A 20,872-nucleotide genomic window follows, 5' to 3' on the forward strand; every position below is an offset into this window, starting at 1 on the left:
TAAGGAATTATTAAGAAGAAGATCACGTTGAACACGACCAATATCTTCCAGAACATCCTTGTTATCGTTACCAAATTAGGCACGAAAAGCGGATAACCGTTGTTATCTTTTGAAGGCCGTATGGGTTGACCTCAGTTTGAATACAGATGTTATTGTGAAATTAGACATTTACTATCGAGGTGGGAATGATTGAATAAGACACCCTTATCAGGGATATATGACTTGATTTATCCATGGAAGGATGCATGTACCTTTTTAAAGGTAGGAAGTAAGGATAGAACATCGGTAACTTAAAATGAATCCTAGGGGAATGCATAAAGGTTGGCATTTCACCCTTAATAGGGACAGTATGAGTTTTGACAGTATGATTTGGAAAGGGTTAAGGTAACAACAACCTTTAAGGATCAGTGGAGAAATTTTTCAGAAGTATATAGACAATGATTCTGGTATTAGTAAATGGTGTTTTGATATACCCTGTATCTAGGGAATACAGGAGGAACGATTCAAGGATAACCTTAGAGGTTTTACAAGGAAAAAGGTAATATTCAAAATTCTCAAGAATAAAAATGTTGATAAAGGAAATGTGACGTAATTATAATGATGCCAAGTGGGGCACGTGTTAAACCACGAGAAAGTATGGATCGAACCAGTAAAGGTCGAAATTGTTCAGGGCAATTAGTACCTAAGATAAAAGATGTCCTAAGTATGATCGAGAGTCAGTCGTGACAATGATTAACCTCTAAAGACTGAGGCAATAACTTATGGAAAAATGGTGATATTTTTTTTCTACTCATCAGATTTTAAGGGAAACATCTTCACATAAGCAGTGATTGAAATGAGGTAGAAAATTTATTTGGAGGTGGTTAAAATGACATTGACTATAAGGAAAATTTTACTATCAGGAAAGGCTAAAGAGGTGGCCGACACTTTAAAGGTAAGAGGATAATTATAGGCGCTCGTGCCAGAGGAATACAGTGATAATGGTTGAAGCCGTCAAGGTTGTATTATGGTTTGGAAGATTGACATTCCTTCTGATGACTGTGCAATACCCAACCGTAATAGTAGTTGGTAAAGGTTTAATTCGTGTGATTACCATGAGCGGGCTATCTATCTCAGAAGGAACTACCCGGAGGATAATCCCGGACCATGTTTCAAAAAGGACTAAACGAACCTTGAGTTAAGTCTTCTATTTAAGGCATACGGGTAAGAATGGTATTAACCTGCTATCGTTGCTTTGATTGAAACTCTTCTGCAATTTTATCTGCTTCATGTCAGGTATGTATGTCAGGATCAGGAGTGTTCTTCATGAATCATGAATGGTGATTATGTTACCTCCTTAGAAGAATTTTATACGACATATATGGACTCCGTATGGTTAGATATTAAGATTTCATGGAAAGTGAATGATGACAGTAGGTCAGTGGTGGACCATAGTAAGGCAGCAATGATTCTGCGAGTAATGAGCTGATTACAACCATGAGAGTTGTATTGGAATGGATGTTGAGATTAAGTACCACTAATCGGGTCGTGGTAGTGTATAAGTTATCATTGATAGATTAATTAAGTAGAGTATCTACCTATTGAATATTTATTCCCTCTTATGAAAAGAGAGTAGTATTACTATATGAGGAAGGTTGCGGTGCAAGCATAGAATTCAAGTAACGATGATGTCTAGAATGAGATCCCAGATTCGATTTTCGATATCGAGGGAGTTTCAAAGGTGATTGTGTATAAGCTCAAGGAAGAGCCTGGGTCCATAGAATGATGGACGGAATAGCAAAAAATATTTAGGCATGTGAAATACGATGCTATAATACTTGATGTTGATATAAATACATATATGTTTTGTTCTCCTATGACAAACCTCTATAGTTCAGAGGTAGATTCCAAGCCAGATATTTTATGGCAATAAAATTTTTACGAATATACAATTCTCTTCAGTTCGTTCTTTTCTCTTCTTTTCATTTCATATAAGCTGAGAAGAACAACCCTTCCAGAAGGGGAGGTATTGCCGAATGACTATCTATCTGTGTGATAGAAGCCTAGTAGGATACCATCTATTATTTAATTGCTTGTCAAGTACTAAAGGCTGGCCACCTTCTGTACTAACTATGCGATATAACAAGTGTTCATGATCATAGTGATCTCTCAACAAATTCCTTTACTTCTATATGATTGATCAAGCTTCCAAAAATAGAAACAACTGAAAAAGGAGTAGTAAAGTTATGGTGGTATTTGGAATGGAAACACATTCGTCATACTAAGGTTGGCGTGGTTATTAAAAGGTTATAGAACGCTAACGAGCAAAAGTATAACCAGTATAATATTAGGAACGGAAGGTAGTAGCGATTACGAACTGGAAAAGAATGGGTATTAAGAAGCAAAAGCTCTAATGCTAAAAACTATAATAAGAGTCTGTGCAATAGACTTGAAAGAATTTGGAATGATCACTTAACACGGATTGAGTTTTCTTATGACAATAGATCATATGTCAGTATTGAGATGTCGCCTTATGAGATCCTTGAGGGAAGATAATGTCGATCTCCCTTATGTTAGGATGAAGTTGTAGAGCGCAAGATGCTCAGACCAGTAGTGGTCTAAAGGACCAAGGATATAATAGATCTAATCAGAGGACGGCTGGTAGTAGCCCAAGATGGACATAAAAAGTATGTTGATTTGACACGAAAGGACAAAGAATAGGAAATAGGGGACCTGGTAATGTTAAAGGTATCCCTTGGAAAGGATTGATGAGGTTCAAAAAGGAAGGAAAGCTAAGTCGACGAATTGTGGGACCCTTTGAGGTATTAAGACGTATTGGGAAGTTAGCATATGAGCTAGCCCTACCCCCAAACATGTAGCAATTCATGACGTGTTCCACATATCAATGTTAAGAAAGTGTAATTCGGATGCCAGATAAATAGGGGCATATGAGCGCATAGACATGCAACCCGACGTAACCTATATAGAGCAACCAGGAAGGGTTATAGAGAGAAAAGGAACAAGTGCTTAGGAGAAGGGCTATCAAACTAGGCAGAGTTTGATGGTAGGACCACAATGTGGGAAAATTTACTCGAGAGTTAGAAAGTGCAATGCTAAGAGAGTATCCCTATTCTTTTTCTTTCTGATTCCGGGACGGAATCCTTTTAAGGAGGGGAGACTGTAATAACCCCAAATTTTTGGAAATTTTTGAAACCCTTATGAATAGTGATTTTGCAGATTATGCTGAATGAGAAAACTTTTCATGCCACACTATGTAGGGGTCCTGTTATTGATCTTCTGGGATAATATTAGTACTCTATGTGGTATATAAGTGTATGTAAAGATCGTCAGAATCCAATTCCGAACACTTTGATTTTTCCCGGAAATCCACTAGATACGGAAAGAATTGAGTATAAGGTAACATGATAAAAAGGATTTAAATTAAAGGATTATAAGAGAGGATCATAAAAGGAATACAATATATTGAGAAAGGTTAAGGGAACCTAAGTAATAAGATCCCGGGTATGATCCCTCAAACGATAAACGAAAACGAAAGTTAAGCGAACCGTATAACAGATCAGCGGTCATTAGGCAAACAATTAGGAAGTTAATCAAAGAGATTAGAGGGGATGATGTCATCCAACCAATGGGAAGAGGACAAAGAGGGAAGGATGACACCACATGATGACATAAGCATGACATAGGGAGGAAGGAGATGTGGTTGGTTTATAACCACACAAAGACAAGGTTATTAAGGTAATTAACCAAAAACAAACAAATCAATAATCAACCAACCAAGCCAAACATTACATTTTCACCAAACAAAACACAAAACCCTCCATTTCTTCATGAAGCTCTCGGCTTCTTTCTTAGCAAAATGAAGATCCAAGCTCCACCACTTACTATTTAGCAAGGTATTTATCTAAGCTTCCCCATGGATAGTTACATACTTCCTATAAGTTTAAGCTTCTAATTCCAAGCCAATCTTTTTCTATAAATCATGGAAGAAGATGGTGAATAGTACTGTCTTGAAATTAATTTTTGTGTTCTTGATTTCTTTGAAAGAACAAGCTTGTAGGAGGTTAGATTAAGGCTTCCATGGGCATTTCAAGGATCTTTCATGGATTAAAAGCTCCAAGGAAGGTATAAACTCCAAACCCTAGCTTTGGTTTTGAGTAATTAGGAATGAATATGATTGATATAGTATATTTGAAGCATGAGGCTTGTTTGTTTAAAGTTTGGTTGAGTTTGTAGAGATTAGTTGGTTTTGTGGTGTTTTTGGAGTTGTAAATCTTGTTAATTAGTTAAAGAACTTAAGTAAAGCTTTTAGTTCATGTGGGGAATAAGTATAAATTGTTAATGTTGAGTTGTTGGGGCTGTTATGATGTAGTATGGATGGATTTTTGATTTGGTTGTGATTGTGGATTGAATTGTGATGGTTTTGGAATGGTTTAAATTTGGGAATCGCATAAACATAACCGTCGTAATGTCCGATTTACTTTAGACTGTTTTTGTTCTTAACATCAGAACCCTTGAACTCACTTCTAGGTTTTGACGATTGCCATGTTTAGATAGTTCATATTACGAGCTTCGTTTTGATATGTGGTTCATTGGATTCCGATGAACGGTTTAGGAGAAACGGCCGTTTTAAGTAACGACGTTTCGCGAACGAACCGTTACCCCTCGCCTTACTTTGAAACATAGGTTAAAGACCTTAAAGGACTAATTGAAGTATGAAACATTTATGTAAGGTGTAATAGGCAGTTGGTAAGACACTCGCGAAGGAATCGCCTTAAAACTCGTAATGGTTAAATTATTAAAAATGGTGGAGCCGAGGGTACTCGAGTGACTTAAGAGAATCAGTAAGCGCAAAACGAGCGTTAGAGTCTGAGTTGGTTAGAGTATAGATTTACAAGTGACTTTGGTTTAATTCCAACTTACTTGTTGATTATAGGTTACCAGACTCGTCCCGAGCCATTCATAACCCTCAGTCGCTCAGGCAAGTTTTCTACCCGTTATACTGTTGTTGTGATGTATACACTTGTATATGCATTATCTTGTAATAGATGCATGATGGTTATATTAGCAAATTCTTGCGATATATTGTAGCATGTGATATGGTACATATGCATGCCTGTTTCGTATTCTTGCCATATATATCTGTTGGTTCAGTTGATAATACCTATGCTAGATAATAGCGGTAATTTGCATATACCCTTAGTATAGGGATCCAAAGGTGAAAACATTTTCTAAAACCGGGAGTCGAGGATCCCGAGTAGATTTGGTGTATATATATATGGTAATAGTTTTCAAAACTATTAATCGAATAAGGTTTATTCTATAACTTTATTTTATTAATGAATATTATCTTGAATATTCATTCGAGGACTTATGACTCATTTATATTATTTATTGAATATTACTTGGATATTCATTTGAGGATGTATGACTCCTTTATTTTATTTAATGAATATTATTTATAATATTCATTCGAGGTATTATGACTCCGCTTATTATTTATTAATATTCTTTATTTTATTAAAGAATAATGTTCGATAATCAAACTTACTTTTGATATTCAAATAAAGATATTACTTTCGTATAAGTATAACTTGATTATTTACTATTCATTTTAAGTATAAGTTTTAAAACTTCTACTTCAATTATTTTTATAAAGATTATTCTTTATGGGAATATTATTTAAATAATAATATTCAGATATTTTCTAATATATTGGGACTGATTTATTTTGTTAAATCAGCATCACTCCAAACATTCCTAAAAATATTTTGCGAGTCTTCAAAATGATTTTTAAAAGTTAGAGCGGATCCCAAAACTCATTTTTATATTTAAGATCCTCCTTTCGAAGGGGATTTAAATACTCGCTCAAAACCTGAGGGATCCGGCTCTGTGGTGTGTTTTATATTCGCAACAAGGTTGCTGTTTTGATAAACGAATTGATTACTTACCCAACACTCGGGAAGTAAAATTCTTGGAACAAGTTAATCCATTAACAGGCATTGCCTGGGAAATATCGGTGAGTTCTCCTTTCCAACTAGATACGATTTCTTGGTGGAGCCGTATCAACAAGTTTCTACTTGGGGAAAGGGGGAACGAGCTTTACGTTTCAGAGTCATGGATTTCATCTGAACTAGGAGTGGCGTAAGTGGTCGAGTGGCGCCGGCCCAGCCTTATTATATTGGCCCAAAAGGCCTGGAAGTTCCGCTAAGGCGGTCCATTCCTTAGGAGTTCAGTGTTCGGTTGACAAGTAAATCCGACAGGTTCTCCTCTACATGTAGGAAATGGTGGGGTTGCACTACTACGACTGATCATCGTAAGTGGTCTTCTTGGCGCGACAAACTCCCGTAATGAGTTCATCATCCAATTGGATATTTCTGCAACACTACCCAGAGCACTTCGATAGAAAGGCTACGGTTGGGCGATTGTTGACTGTTGGCAGGGTCAAGTTTTCAAAATGATGTTTGCATCAAATGAAGTATCTCATAACTTCATTTTATTTTGATGATATTTTAAAGGTTGAATCTATTCAAGTATTATCTTGTAGTCTCATCTATGTGATGAACTTTTGAACTAATTATAACTTGAACGGTGCTAGTTCAAGTAGTATTTGGAAAAGAGATAAGTATATTAGAGTATCTTGTAACTTCATCTTTTAAACTTATATCTAGTAAATGATTATCTTATGCATGACAAAGATTTTCAGAAAAATGTTGAGACAAGGTTAGATATATGAGATCACCTTGCAACGGTATTTTTATACAGTTATACACTGGAACTCTGTGTGTATTATGCATGGAAGAGGACTTCCAATATTTTGAAAAGTATATATGTATATATATACTGAATATTTTGCGACTTCATCGCATTAAGATATCAACTTGGTTCATTTCTTCTTAACCAAGACTTTCATGAGTACTATGAGAAGGCTCATATATTGTTAATCATTATAAATATTATTTTGGTGGGCTTGCTGCTCACCCTTGCTTTCTTGTTTTATCACACAACATCAGATAGACAAGATGAACAGGACCAAGCTCCCAATTCGCGAGCGGATAGGAAACGTTCTGCAGTTTCCTATGGGCATTGATGTCGCTGTAGCTGAGGTAGGAACTACCAATAGGCTAGGCTTCAACTTTTGATGTACCAGACATATGTATAATATGAATTGTAATAATGGCAAAGAAAATGTAAGTTTATTCAGAAAACCTTTTAAGGTGTATTGACAGATAATTGTGGAATAAAATTACTTGTGATTATTTTTGGATGTTCATCTCTGAGACTATAACGTGTGGTGTGTGTGTTTATTGTGGGGTCACAGTACAGAGTAGTTGATTAATTATTAAGATTGGGTGTTATTAAGGGAAATGGAACTCGTGACAACCCGGATCCCCGACCCCGGATTTGGGGGTGTTATAGGAATCTTTTTATCCTCCTTGTAATCAAGAATTACAAAGTCAGCAGAAAAGATGAGTTTGTCCACCTTGACCAAGACATCCTCCACAATGCCTCGTGGATATGTAATAGGATGATCGGCCAAATGCAAGGACATATATATAGGCTTTGGATAAGGTAAATCCAACTTCTTAAAGATAGACAAAGGCATCAAATTGATGCTAGCTCCCAAATCACATAAACAATGGTTGAATGACAAGTTTTCGATGGTGCAAGGAATAGTGAAGCTTCCAGGATCTTTAAGCTTCGGAGGCAACTTCTGTTGCAGCACAACACTGCATTCCCCCATAAGAGCAATGATCTCTAAGTCATCAAGTTTCACTTTCTATAGAGAATACCTTTCATAAACTTTGCATAGCTAGGCATCTGTTCAAGAGCTTTAGCGAAAGGTATGTTGATATGAAGTTTCTTGAACACCTCCAGAAACTTAGCAAATTGCTTATCAAACTTTTGCTTCTGCAGTCTCTTAGGAAAAGGAGGTGGAAGATAGACCTATTTCTCCCCTGTATTACCCTCAGGAGGAGTGTGTTCCACAGTTTTCTTCCTTAATTCCACTTCTACTTCCTTCTGCACATCTTCTTCAGCCACAACTTCTGATTCTGGAACTTGAGATTTTCCAGGGCTTGCAACCTTACAAGACCTCAATGTAATTGCCTCGACCTGCTCCTTAGCTTCCCTCTTTCCTGGAACTTCTGTGTCACTAGAGAGTGTTCCAGGTTATCGATTCAGCAAGGCATTGTCAATCTGCCCAATTTGATTTTCCAAGGTCTTAATAGAAACCACTTGGCTCTTGCACATGAGCCTTAACTCCTCCAATTCAGATTTTTCATTAGATTGTTGAAGTTGGAGTTGTTGTCTTAGTGCATATTTCGGTTGTTGAAAACCAGGAGGGTTGAATTGCTTTTCTGCATACTATTGATAAGGCTGTTGCACTGCATTCTGATTGTTGCCCCAGCTGAAGTTAGGATGATTGTGGTTGTTGGGATGATAAGTGACTGGAACTGGTTGCTGCGACCTGTGAAAGTTGCTCACAAGTTGAGCTTATTTACTAGAAATAGCACACTGCTCAGTCGCATGCGCACCAGCACAAAGCTCACATAAACTCATGATCTGATTAACTCTATAATTAACCAAAGAATCAACCTTCATCGTCAAAGCCTTAAGTTGAGCAGCTATAGCAGTAGCTGTATCCACCTCCAAAACTCCCGCAACCTTTCCTTGAGGTAGTCTCTGATTTGGGTTCTGGTATTCATTAGCAGCCATCAGTTCAATCAACTCATAAGCTTCATCGTAGTTTTTAGCCCATAAGGCTCCACCTGATGCTGCATCCAGCATGGGTCTATACTGTGCTCCCAAACCATTATAAAAGTAGTTGATAATCATCCATTCAGGAATCCCATGATGAGGATACTTCCTAAACATCTCCTTATAGCCCTCCCAAGCTTCACATAAAGACTCTCCCGATTGTTGCACAAATTGAGTAAGAGCGTTTCTGATTGCAGTTGTCTTTGCCGTAGGGAAGAATTTAGTAAGAAACTTCTGATTAAGATTTTCCCAAGTAGTAATAGAGCATGGTGGTAGAGAATGCAACCAACACTTAGCTTTATCCCTCGGAGAGAATGGGAAAAGCCTCAACTTAACAGCATCTTCAAAAACATTGTTGAATTTGAAAGTGTCGCAGATTTTGATGAAATATCTAATATGCATGTTGGGATCTTCCGTTGGAGAACCCCCAAACTGGACTGAATTCTGCACCATCTAAATCGTGCTAGCCTTGATTTCAAAAGTAATATCCGTGATGGTTGGTCTAATAATGCTAGATTGAATGCCATTGATATTCGGCTGAGAATAATCCATCAAAACTTTCGGATTCCCTACTGGTTCTCCCATTGCAATAATAGCTTCTTCTTCAACTTTCTCAACTACTTCAACTTCTTCCTCCGCTTTATCTAGTGTTCTCTTGCTAGATCGAGAACGCGTTAGCATAAACGCTCTCTAGAGTACCTGAAACACAAACAAGTAAACAAGTAAGTAAAATATCTGAGTTAGTGAACTTTAACGACCACTGATGTCAAGCACATAAACTAAAAATTAACACCGAGTCCCCGACAGCGGCGCCAAAAACTTGTTAGGACGAAAACACGCGCTAAAATTACACGCAAGTATACGCGTTCCCAAGTAGTATAGAATATTTTCTAGTTCGTTCCCACAGAGACTGGTTTAAGTTAAGTTCAATTTATGCACTTATGCAACAATGATATGGCTATCGTTCAATGCTAAGACAAATAACAATTTGGGTTTTGATTAAACTAAGAGATTATACTAAATAGCATTAACTAAAAGAATTGAGGTTGAATTACTTATATGAGACAAACATGGGATTCTAACTTCATTAAATACTTCATTCAAAGTCATTATTCTTAACCTTAGCATGCAATGGTGATGACAACTAATCAGATAACACAAAACTAGTAAACGCCAATTGTCGTTGTACGAATACCCTACTACCAGACATCCACAAAAGAGATAAATCTGAATAGACACCAATTATGTTGAGACCCTATATGTCTATAGAATTTGACAACATAAAGGTTTAATGCGCAAGTTATCTATCGTGATTATATAGGGCAAGTGAGATGGTTAAAATTACCTACAAATTATGCATAACAAATACATGAACCTATGCTAGCATGTCAAGTTCTAAACCTCTATATTCACTGTCGCTTCAATAGAGATTAATACGCTATCTTATATGTTCGCGATGTACATTAGACGAATAAGCACAACCAATACTAGGATATCATACAAACACCACACACTTAAGTATAAAAACAATTAACTATAGAAATCCATAAGTAAATCTGTTAGAACCCCATGATAACGATTAGTTCATAAATGAACTCATCAACACTGTGGGTTCCGATGAAAGCATGGTAAATAAACTAAGATGAACTAGGTCTGAAATAACTGAATAAATATAACAAAGTATGTTAACAAGGGTATTAGGTTCAAACAATAAAGAAAACAAGCATCCAAGATTACCACTTGAGCAAAGAATCAAAAGTAAAAATAAGCTCTTCTTCTCCTTCGTTGAATTTGTGCTATTAGGTCTTCTTCCTATTATCTCATTTCTCTCCGTTATAAAAAATGTCTTTTTGGAGTCTTTAAATACCAGCCCATCTAATTAGAAGTCTGGAAAATCAGTCTTCCATTAGAAATAGGATTCTTTAAAATCGATCTAGTGTAGCCGCCCTGAGATCCCGCGCGGCCGCTCTGAGTATGGCACGACTGCTCCCAAGTGTAGCGCGGCCGCCCTAACCTTCTGCAAAAACTTGATTTTTCTTCTGCAACTGCTGGCTTCTTCCTCGTAATCAACCGAGGCTCCATCCTAACACTCTTCTAAGCATAAATCATGCAATATCCAGTCCTTCTTCCGATTATGCCCTGAAATACAAAACACTATAATAGCACATCAAAAACATAAACAACTTGAGTACAAAACACCAATTCGAGCCTTTATGAAGCGTTCCAAGTGAACATAAATGCCACTTAACAGCCGATAGGCTTTGGGATACTTGGTTAGATGACGGGATCCCTTTTTCTTTTCATGTGGTATTGTACTTCCGATTTTAGTGTTAGCTGTAGTAGTAGTTAGATAGAAGTTAAGGGTAGATAGGGGGATGTGTTCCATTTTTTCCTCTATTTAACTCTGTTATGTTATTGTACCTTATTCACAAAACTTGCTGTATCAGAACTATTTATCAATGTACTTTGTTTTCTTGTAAAAAGCCAATGAATTTTATGAATCACCTATCTATGCATTTTGTCTCCATATTGCGGAATATTAAAGTTTCACAAAATGTTTTACATATCTTGTTTCCTAAATAAACCATATTCAGATATCTTTTGATAATATACCTTTTTGTCATGTGAGAACCCTAACCCGTGAGTGAATTATATAGTAATAGGATTGCATGTGCAACTGGGTAAAACTTAAAACCCGCAAAACTATTTCTAAAAGGATCTTTATTGTTATGTATGTCATGTTATCGTATTGCTAAATTATTGCTCAATAAGGTTAGTAAGAAATAGCCACTTCATCAAATCACCAAGAAGAAGAAACTCAAACCCAAGATCAAGAACAAAACCAAGATATTCCTATGATGAACCGACTCTTTCAACGTTTGCACAACCCTCACCCCCTAGAGGCGAGAATTTCAAACATTTTCAATCCGTTCATCCCCCATAATTTATAGGATTTCCAGATCCGATTAAAGCTCAATCTTGGTTGAGAGAAATGGAGAAGGCTTTTAAGTTAACAAAAGTTAAGGATGATAAGAAGGCGCAGTACGCGAGTTACTATCTTAAGGATGAGGCTAGTTACTGGTGGGAATCTTCTAAGGCGTTGCTTGAAAGAGAATCTATATCATGGGAAACGTTTTTAGAGATGTTCTTAGAGAAGTATTTGCCAAGTTATATGCAGGACCAGTTGGAGATGAGGTTTATGGATCTTAGACAAGAGGATATGACAGTGGCGGAGTATGAGGTGAAGTTTTCAGAGTTGGCCAGATTTGTGCCCGAGTATGTGAATACGGAAGCTAAGAAGGCCAAAAGATTCCAAACCGGACTTAAGCCAAGAATACAGAGTCAAATGGTTCTTCTAAAGATAAGGACTTACGTTGTTTTGGTACAGAAAGCTATGATCGTAGAAGGAGAAAGAGACGCAACTAAAAGGGAAAGTGAAGGAAAGAAAAGAATTTATGAGGAATCAGAACAAGATCAAGGAAGATCTAAGTTTAGAGGGAAGTTTGGAAGAAATGCTGGAAGTCGGAACCAGAGGTTTCAAAAGTTTAAGCCCGAGAATGGAAATTAAAAGAATCATTTTCAGAAGACGGGACAAGAAGTGAAGGATAATAGAACCCAGATTTAAAAGTGTAAGATTTATGGAAAGCGACACCCGGGGAGGTGCAATAAACTGAATGTGACGTGCTTCAAATGTAACCATAAAGGACACTACTCAACGGAATGCCCAAGCGGTGCAAGAAAGCCATAGATGACTAGTTTCAAATGTGGAAAGGTAGGCATATAGCAAGGAACTGTAAGGAGCCTGTTTATAAGTCGAATGTGTTTACGATTGCTGGACCACCACCCCCATCAGCACCAGCAGCCCAGCCAAGGGCAAGAACATTCAACATGACTGTGAAAGATGCAATACAAAATACGGATGTGGTAACAGGTACACTTGTTATAAATTCAGTAGAAGTAAAAGTGTTAATGGATTCTGGAGCTACTAGATCTTTTATTGCTAAAAGTGTTATTGATAGATTAAAGTGCATTGCGTACCCTCTTGTGTGGCACCCTCCAAACCCAGGTCAAAAGTTTAGGGTCCACACATACACCTTATATATAAACCTGCTTATAATAATAATAAAGATAATAATATACAGTGACCCTACTTATTAACATCCACGGATCGCAACAGGTTAAAGTATGCACACAAGCCACAAACACACACTTATATTACAAACGCCTAAATCCCAACTATTTAAACTTACAACTGAATATTAAACATTCTTACAAACTTACAAACTTAAACTATTACAAAAGTCTTCAGCTAGCTTCTTCCGCTCAACCCAGAATCCTAGCTCGCACACTTGATTGGGGATCCTCGCTACTAATCGGTTCCTTCTTAACTTGGAAAGTACATAAACAGAATCATAAATGAGCTAACTAGCTCAGCAAGTCATATTGACAATACTAAGATTAAACAATGATCAAGTGAAATGATTTAAGGTATAAAGTTTATGGATAAGCAATGATTAGAATTGGATATTTAACTTTTATTTTAAAAACCAAGGTTAGGCTGCTGATCAGTCACGCACTAACCCTGAGAAAGTCACACGAATTTGCTCTGACTACTGGATCCAAGGCACACATTGGCCTAACATGACCACCAGTCTGGTCTGCCCATGAATCTGGTCCATATTTTATAAAAAAAATAATCCAATTCTATAACAATAACAATAACATAATAAACAAGGTAAAACAATAAACAAAATCATAAACAACATTGGTTTTTTTAAGCATAAGGTGATTTACAATCATTACAAGGGAACAACATGGTAAATACAAGGATTGGCTATCAACAGGAAAAAGAATTAAATAACAGAAGAATCAAAGTCTTGTGGTTATAAGGATTAGTCTTTCAATGTATAAGGTCTGAAGGTTTGAGTGTTAAACAATTCCAGTTCAGTGATCGGTAGTTAGTGTGTATGTATTTTTGAAGTAGTATCGTATAAATGTGGTTCGTATCTGGGTATTCAACAATCAATGGTTTACAAAGAAGAAGGATTACGGCTAAAATATCAATAACTAGAACCAGGTTTTAGGGTTCAATGCTTCAAAGCACTTGCAATATAAAACAGAACTATCAATTACTCGCAATATATCTTGAGAAGGTTCAGAACACTTGCTTGACTTAACTTTCTAACACTTCTCTGGATTTCAATCACTATCTCTTATTCACCAACTATTTGCTTCCCTTTCCTATGCCTCGCTTCTTCTGCTCAGACACCATAAGTATCTATCAATACTTATTCTCACTTGATTTTATTCGTTATAAGCTTTTATCTACCCTTCGTTTCAACCAAATCCAATTTACCGATTGGAAGTTACGATTAAAACAGTCAAACAATGCACATATACGCATATAACACATCAATCAAATCACATAGAACACATACCACGTAAGATATAAGATGAAAATACTTTTTCAAAGAAGATTCGGTGTTAAAATGATTTTTCGGATATTTAATACAAATTTTTAAATATTTTTCGGAATTAAAACGGGCCGTTGAATCATTTTAAAATAATAAATAGGGTTTTATTGCCTGAATCTGGCTTTAAAATCATTTTATAATAATTATCGAGTCTTGAAAACAATTTAAAATAATATTTTAAAGCTCGAAACTATTTTTTGAAATTTTTAAATCAAAATAAATAATTAAATCTAATTAAATAATCAATTAAAATTATTTAATAATTAATTAAATCAATTAATCAATTAATTTTCAAATTAATTGACCAATTAACTAATTATTATTAACTAAAATTAATTAACTAATTAATTCAGATTTATTTTTGAATTAAAAATAATTTTTGGAATTAAAATAATAATTTTTAGAATTTTTAATAATTAGAATCGAATTTCTGTAATTAAAATAAATAGAAAATATGATTTTTAAATATTTTAAAACAGGAATCCTGAAATTGCAATTTCTAGAAACTACAGGGACTGATCTGCATCGTTCCCAAAAGTACTGGTACTAAACTGCAAAAACGATAGTCCCGTCGTCGGTTCGCCGGAGTTTGGCCAGAGAACACGATTCTGGCCCCATCAGGCCACCAAACTCTCCAGAATCAATATGTAGGCTACCAGGAATGTGTACATGCAATCAAAACACACAACCATTCACAGAATTGACCGAAAAATGAGCAAGAAACCCGCTGTCGCCGGCGAGTTTTATTTTCTTCGATTTGATCGATCCAGGAATCGTCTGTTGCTAACCTATACATGAATCGATTACAAATTCTACCAGGAACACAATGCAATTATGAAAAATAACTAATAACCCCTAGGGCAAAAACGCCCAAATTCAGTTGAAAACATTCATACGAGGTATAAACCCTAATTTTAAAATTCGAAAATCAAACTCAATTTTGAACATGTTATTGAACTCCAAATCAGTCATATAATATACCAAAATGATCAATAAGAAAAGATCTACAACATGTAATCATCAAATCATTTAAATCGGAGTTCAGTAACGCCTTGAAATTTGAGTTCGATTCTTAGAAACTATTATGAATTTAGGGTTTCTCTTTGGAAAATTATATATTTAACTGTTTGCAAATGATTATATGTACAAAATAAAATACAGTAAAGACTATTTATATTTACGGAATATTGGTACCCAGTTGGATCATACCGGATATAAAATATTATGTTTATTTGATAAAACAGATCCAAAACAGTACCTGTTTTAGGATAATTATCTAAATCTATACATTTTCTAACTATAGACTTGGTCTCAGCGCTTTGGTTACATGTATTACGAGAAGATAATATAATAGTTTAATAAAAAGATCTCGTTTCTCGAAAGTACGGGTTTTATCGATTTACCGAAATGAAATTTGTTTCAAAAATTTTGCGTCGGGACCCGGACGGGTAAATTCGTACTCCGGATCAAATAAGTCAAAACACGAAAAATGCTAGGAATATTTCAATTAGTTTAGGAAAGAGGTTTCGGAAGAGTTTCGGGTTGTAAAAACGTAAAAACGGCTGAAGTCGGTTGGTTCCCGATTATACAAAATAGTTTATAAATACTCGGAAAATTAATTTATTAAATCCATAAATCTTTTATAAAATCATATAACACCATAAAAATTAATAGAAAGATATGACAATTATCTATACTTTATTTTGGAAATATAAAAATTAAAATACTCTGATTTTATCATATTTAAATATCCAAACACATATACCACTTAACAAATAATTCACAGAATAATCACAGGATAAATACAGAATATTTATTTATTGGCAAAAATAATTACACGATATATCCCAGATATTATATCCTTCCCCCTTAAAAGGATTCTATCCTCAGAATCTCCTAAGAAAACAAATGAGGGTACTTTTCTCGCAAATCGCTTTCCAACTCCCAGGTTGACTCTTTAACCTTTAGGTTTCTCCATAATACTCTTACGAACTTTACAACTTTATTCCACAACACTTCCTCTCTTACTTCTAAAATCTCTATTGGACTCTCTACATACGATAAATCTGCCTGAAGTTCTATTGGCTCGTACTCAATTACATGCATGGAGTCTGGATTATACTTTTTAAGCATCGATACATGAAAAAACATTGTGAGTGTGCTCCATATGTGGGGGTATGCCAGTTTGTAGGCTACCTTGCTGACACGCTTTAAAATTTTAAAAGGTCTGACATATGTAGGACTCAGTTTTCCTTTCTTTCCCAATCTCGTTAATCCTTTCCACGACGACACTTTCAATAATACTAAATCTCCCTCTTCAAATTCCATATCTTTTCTTGATTGATCCGCATACTTTCTCTGACGGTCTTGGACTGCAATTAACCTTTTCTAAATAACTTCAACAACTTCCTTCGTCTGTTGCACCAATTCGGGTCCAAGTATCATACGGTGGCATCCCAATACTGGCATGGTAACTGTTATTGTGCAAATTCTACTAAAGGTAAATGCTCGTCCCAACTTCCTATGAAATCAATAGCACAAACGCGTAATATATCCTCAATTATCTGAATCGTTCTTTCACTTTGACCGTCTGTTTGTGGATGGTAAGATGTACTCATATTCAATCTGGTCCCTCAGCATTCTTGAAAACCTCTCCAAAATCTCGAATTAAATCTTGGATCTCAATCGGATATGATAGACACAGGAACTCCATGATGAATTACTATCTCTTTCAGATACATGTGAACCAACTTGTCTAGTGAAAACCTTTCATTTATAGGCAAAAATTGAGCTGACTTAGTAAGTCTGTGCACTATAACCCAAAAGATATCGTGATTTGCTTTTGTCCTTGGTAATCCGACTATAAAATCCATGGAAATTTGCTCTCACTTCCATTCTGGAATTTTTAATGGCTACAATAGTCCACTTGGTCTCTAGTGCTCTGCCTTGACCCTCTGCCATGTATAACATTTGCTGACTCATTCCGAAACTTCTCTCTTTATATCTGGCCACCAAAAATTTTCCTTTAAATCTCTATACGTCTTGGTACTTCCTGGATGGATTGAATATCTTGAATTATGAGCTTCCTGTAGAATTTTATTCTTCAACTCTGTCGCTGGTGGAATCCAAATTCTGGAAGTATACCTTGATCATCCTTCTATGTGCACAACACATCACCTACCAAACAATTGATGTCCTGATCCATTACGTTCTCCTGACACTTCTTGATCTTCTCTAACAATTCTGGCTGAAAGGTCATACTATACATCTTTGCTTCATTAGGCTTGCACACTCTGATTTCTAATTCCAATTTCTGAAATTCCTTGTATAATTCCTCGGGTACTGTCAGCACATTCAACTTCTCTTTTTGACTTAATACATCTGCCACAACATTTGCTTTACCTGGGTGATAGTTAATCGTACAGTCGCAGTCCTTGATCAACTCCAACCATCTTCTTTGTCTCATATTATGTTCCTTCTGTGTGAATATGTACTTCAAACTTTTATGATCCGTATAAATCTCACATCTTTCTCCATATAAATAATGTCTCCAGATCTTCAAATCGAATATTATGGCCGCTAGCTCCAAGTCATGAGTAGGATACTTCTGCTCATGAGGTTTCAGTTGTCTCGATGCATATGCAATAACCTTATCGTGCTGCATCAGTACACAAACTAATCCCTTATGAGAAGCATCACTATAGATTACGAAATTTCCTTGATCATCTGGAAGTGACAAAATAGGTGACGTGATTAGTCTCCTCTGCAATTCTTGAAAACTTTCTTCACACTTATCATTCCATATTAACTTTTTATTCTTCCGAGTAAGCTTCGTCAAGGGCAATGCAATCTTTTAAAAATCTTGAACAAATCGTCAATAGTGTCTCGCTAATCCCAAGAAACTCCTCAAGTCTGTTATTGTTTTTGGCCTTTCCCAATTGTTTATAGCTTCAATCTTTGTCGGGTCCACTTTGATCCCTTCATTACAGACTATGTGCCCTAAGAACTGAACTTTCTGTAGCCAAAACTCACACTTTGAGAATTTAGCATATAACTTTTCCTTCCTCAAAATTTCAAAAGATATCCTCAAATGTTCCGCATGGTCTTCTACAAACTTCGAGTAAATCAAAATATCATCTATAAATACAATAACAAACTTGTCCAAATACTCCTTGAAAATTATGTTCATCAAGTCCATAAACGCTGCTCGAGCATTGGTCAATCCAAAAGACATCACTAAGAATTCATAATGTCCGTACCTTTTTCTGAAAGCTGTCTTTGGTATATCTTCCGGTTTAATCTTCAATTGTTAATATCCCGATCTCAAATTAATCTTAGAAAACTACTTGGCTCCTTTCAACTGGTCAAACAAGTCATTAATTGGAGGTAACAGATACTTATTCTTGATTGTAAGCTTGTTGAGCTTCCGATAGTCGATGCATAATCTCATGCTTCCGTCTTTCTTCTTAACAAATAGTACCGGTGCAACCCATGGGGATACACTGGGTCTAATTACTCCTTCTCTAACAATTCTTGCAACTGCTTTGCTAATTCCTTCATTTCAATGGGCGCCATTCTATACGGGGCCTTGGATAATGGTTCCGTTACGGGTGCTACGTCGATTGCAAACTCAATTTTTCTATCTAGAGGAAGTCCTGGTAATTCATCGGGGAATACATTTGGAAATTCATTGACTACTGGAATATCTTCAAGTTTTGTTGGCTCTTGACTTCTATCAATCACATACGCAATTAAATGCTCACATCCTTGTCGCAGTAACTTCTTAGCTTGAATCATCGTTAAGAACTTCTTCGCTTGCTTCTGACCTTTAAACGTTACCACTTTCTCGTATGGCGTCTTTAAAATTACCTTCCTATTATGACAGTCTATTTGAGCATCGTACTTAGATAACCAGTCCATTCCTAAAATAACGTCAAACTCTCCTAACTTAAATGGTATCAAATCCACACAAAACTTATTACCAGAAATCTCAATCTCACAGTTCACACAAACTTGATTAACAGATATATGTTCTTGATTTTCTAATTCCATATTCATTATTTCATTTAACTATTTAACTGGACAATTTAACTTATTAACAAAATCTTGAGAAATAAACGATCGAGTTGCTCCCGAATCTACTAACACTTTGGCAAATAAAGAATTCATAATAAGTGTACCTGTCACAACATTAGTATCCTGGATAGCGTCCTTCACAGACATGTCAAAAACTCTGGCCCTTGGAGTCTCATTCATTACTGGGGTGGATCCCATGATTCTCAATGCATTACTAACTGGGGATGATGTCTTGCAATCCCTTGCTATATGTCCTGGATTTCCACACATTAAACATGTAAATCCAACTGCTGGAACCTTAACTGTTGGATTTCGGGAAGGCTGGTCTTTGTTCACTGGTTCTCTAGCTGACTTGTTACAACACTCCCTTGAATAGGGCCCTTTCTGATTAAAATTATAGAAAACCACATTCAAATTATTACAAACTCCTCCATGTTTCTTCCCACATACCTAAAAATCTGGAAAAGTTAGCCTTAGCTGATTTGGCTGGTTCCCAGTGGCTGGACGGTTGCCTTGACCTCCGTCGCCTACATTTTGCTTCTTGAAATTAAAATTTCTCCCTAGCTGAAAGTTACCTTTCTTCTTGTTGAAATTTGGAAAGTTTCCTGCTTGTGACTGACCTTCATTCCCCTCAAACTTTCTTTTCTTACTCTCCTTCTCCTTCTGTGACATCTCACTCTCCGTCTCTGCAATCATGGCCTTCTGTACAACTCCTGCATAGGTATCCGATTCAAATATGGCTACGTTCTCTCTGATCCATGACATAAGACCTTCTTGAAATCTCCTAGCTTTCTTCCTATAAGTATCCACATACGACGGTACAAACCTTGACAATTCTTCAAACTTACTTTCGTAGTGCTCTACTGACATATTTCATTGCTTTAGCTCAAGGAACTTCAATTCCATTTGATCTTGAACAAACTGGGGAAAATAGTTATCTAAAAACAACTCTCTGAATCTCTCCCAATAATAGCATTTGTACCTTCCAATGTCTTCACAGTTTCCTACCGGTAGGTGGCTTCATTCTTCAAATAATAACTTGCAAACTCAATCTTCTGTTCCTCTCTCACTTTAACCAAAGCAAATGACTTCTATATTTCCTTTAACCAAACACTCGCTTCAATTGGATCTGAAGAACCCTTGAATTCTGGTAGATTCACTACCTGAAAGGTTTTAAAAGTTACCTGGGGATTGGTCTATCTTTGCTGCTATTGAGTCAGATGAACTATTTGTTGAGCCAATATCTGAGGAATTTGGGCTACTGTTGGGTCTATGGGACCTGGGTTTGCATTCTGGTTGTTGTTGTCTTGGTTGTTGTTGTTGTTGTTGTTAATTTCTTTATTTTGGTTGGTAGAATGGGTATTTCTTCTGGGAGGCCTTTTTTGTAAAGAGTCAAACAACTTATTTAGCCATTAAATCAAATCCTTTTTATGAAAAGTTTTTGTAAAATAGCAATATCTCTTTTTGAAAGCAGTTGTAACAATTGAACTAAGTAAATTGCATGCTTCTTTACAGAATGTAAATAGTTAAGGGGATAGGGTACATGGTATCACAAGGGTTTATAA

At 36.1% G+C, this 20,872-nt stretch overlaps 1 protein-coding gene and 1 non-coding gene across 2 annotated transcripts; both read left to right on the plus strand.

Moving 5' to 3' along the window:
• The first annotated feature begins 8,845 nt into the window (after window positions 1-8,845).
• LOC141694900 (small nucleolar RNA R71) lies at window positions 8,846-8,952 on the plus strand. Its single transcript, XR_012564179.1, has one exon. It is a non-coding gene; the product is annotated as a small nucleolar RNA R71 (small nucleolar RNA).
• Window positions 8,953-11,749: 2,797 nt separating this feature from the next.
• On the plus strand, window positions 11,750-12,325 carry LOC141690746 (uncharacterized). The gene has a single exon (XM_074495521.1). The coding sequence runs from the start codon at window positions 11,750-11,752 to the stop codon at window positions 12,323-12,325; it is 576 nt and encodes a 191-aa protein (XP_074351622.1).
• Window positions 12,326-20,872: the final 8,547 nt, after the last annotated feature.

The sequence above is a fragment of the Apium graveolens genome, chromosome 10 (assembly GCF_009905375.1).
Source record: "Apium graveolens cultivar Ventura chromosome 10, ASM990537v1, whole genome shotgun sequence".
Classification (NCBI taxonomy): domain Eukaryota; kingdom Viridiplantae; phylum Streptophyta; class Magnoliopsida; order Apiales; family Apiaceae; genus Apium; species Apium graveolens.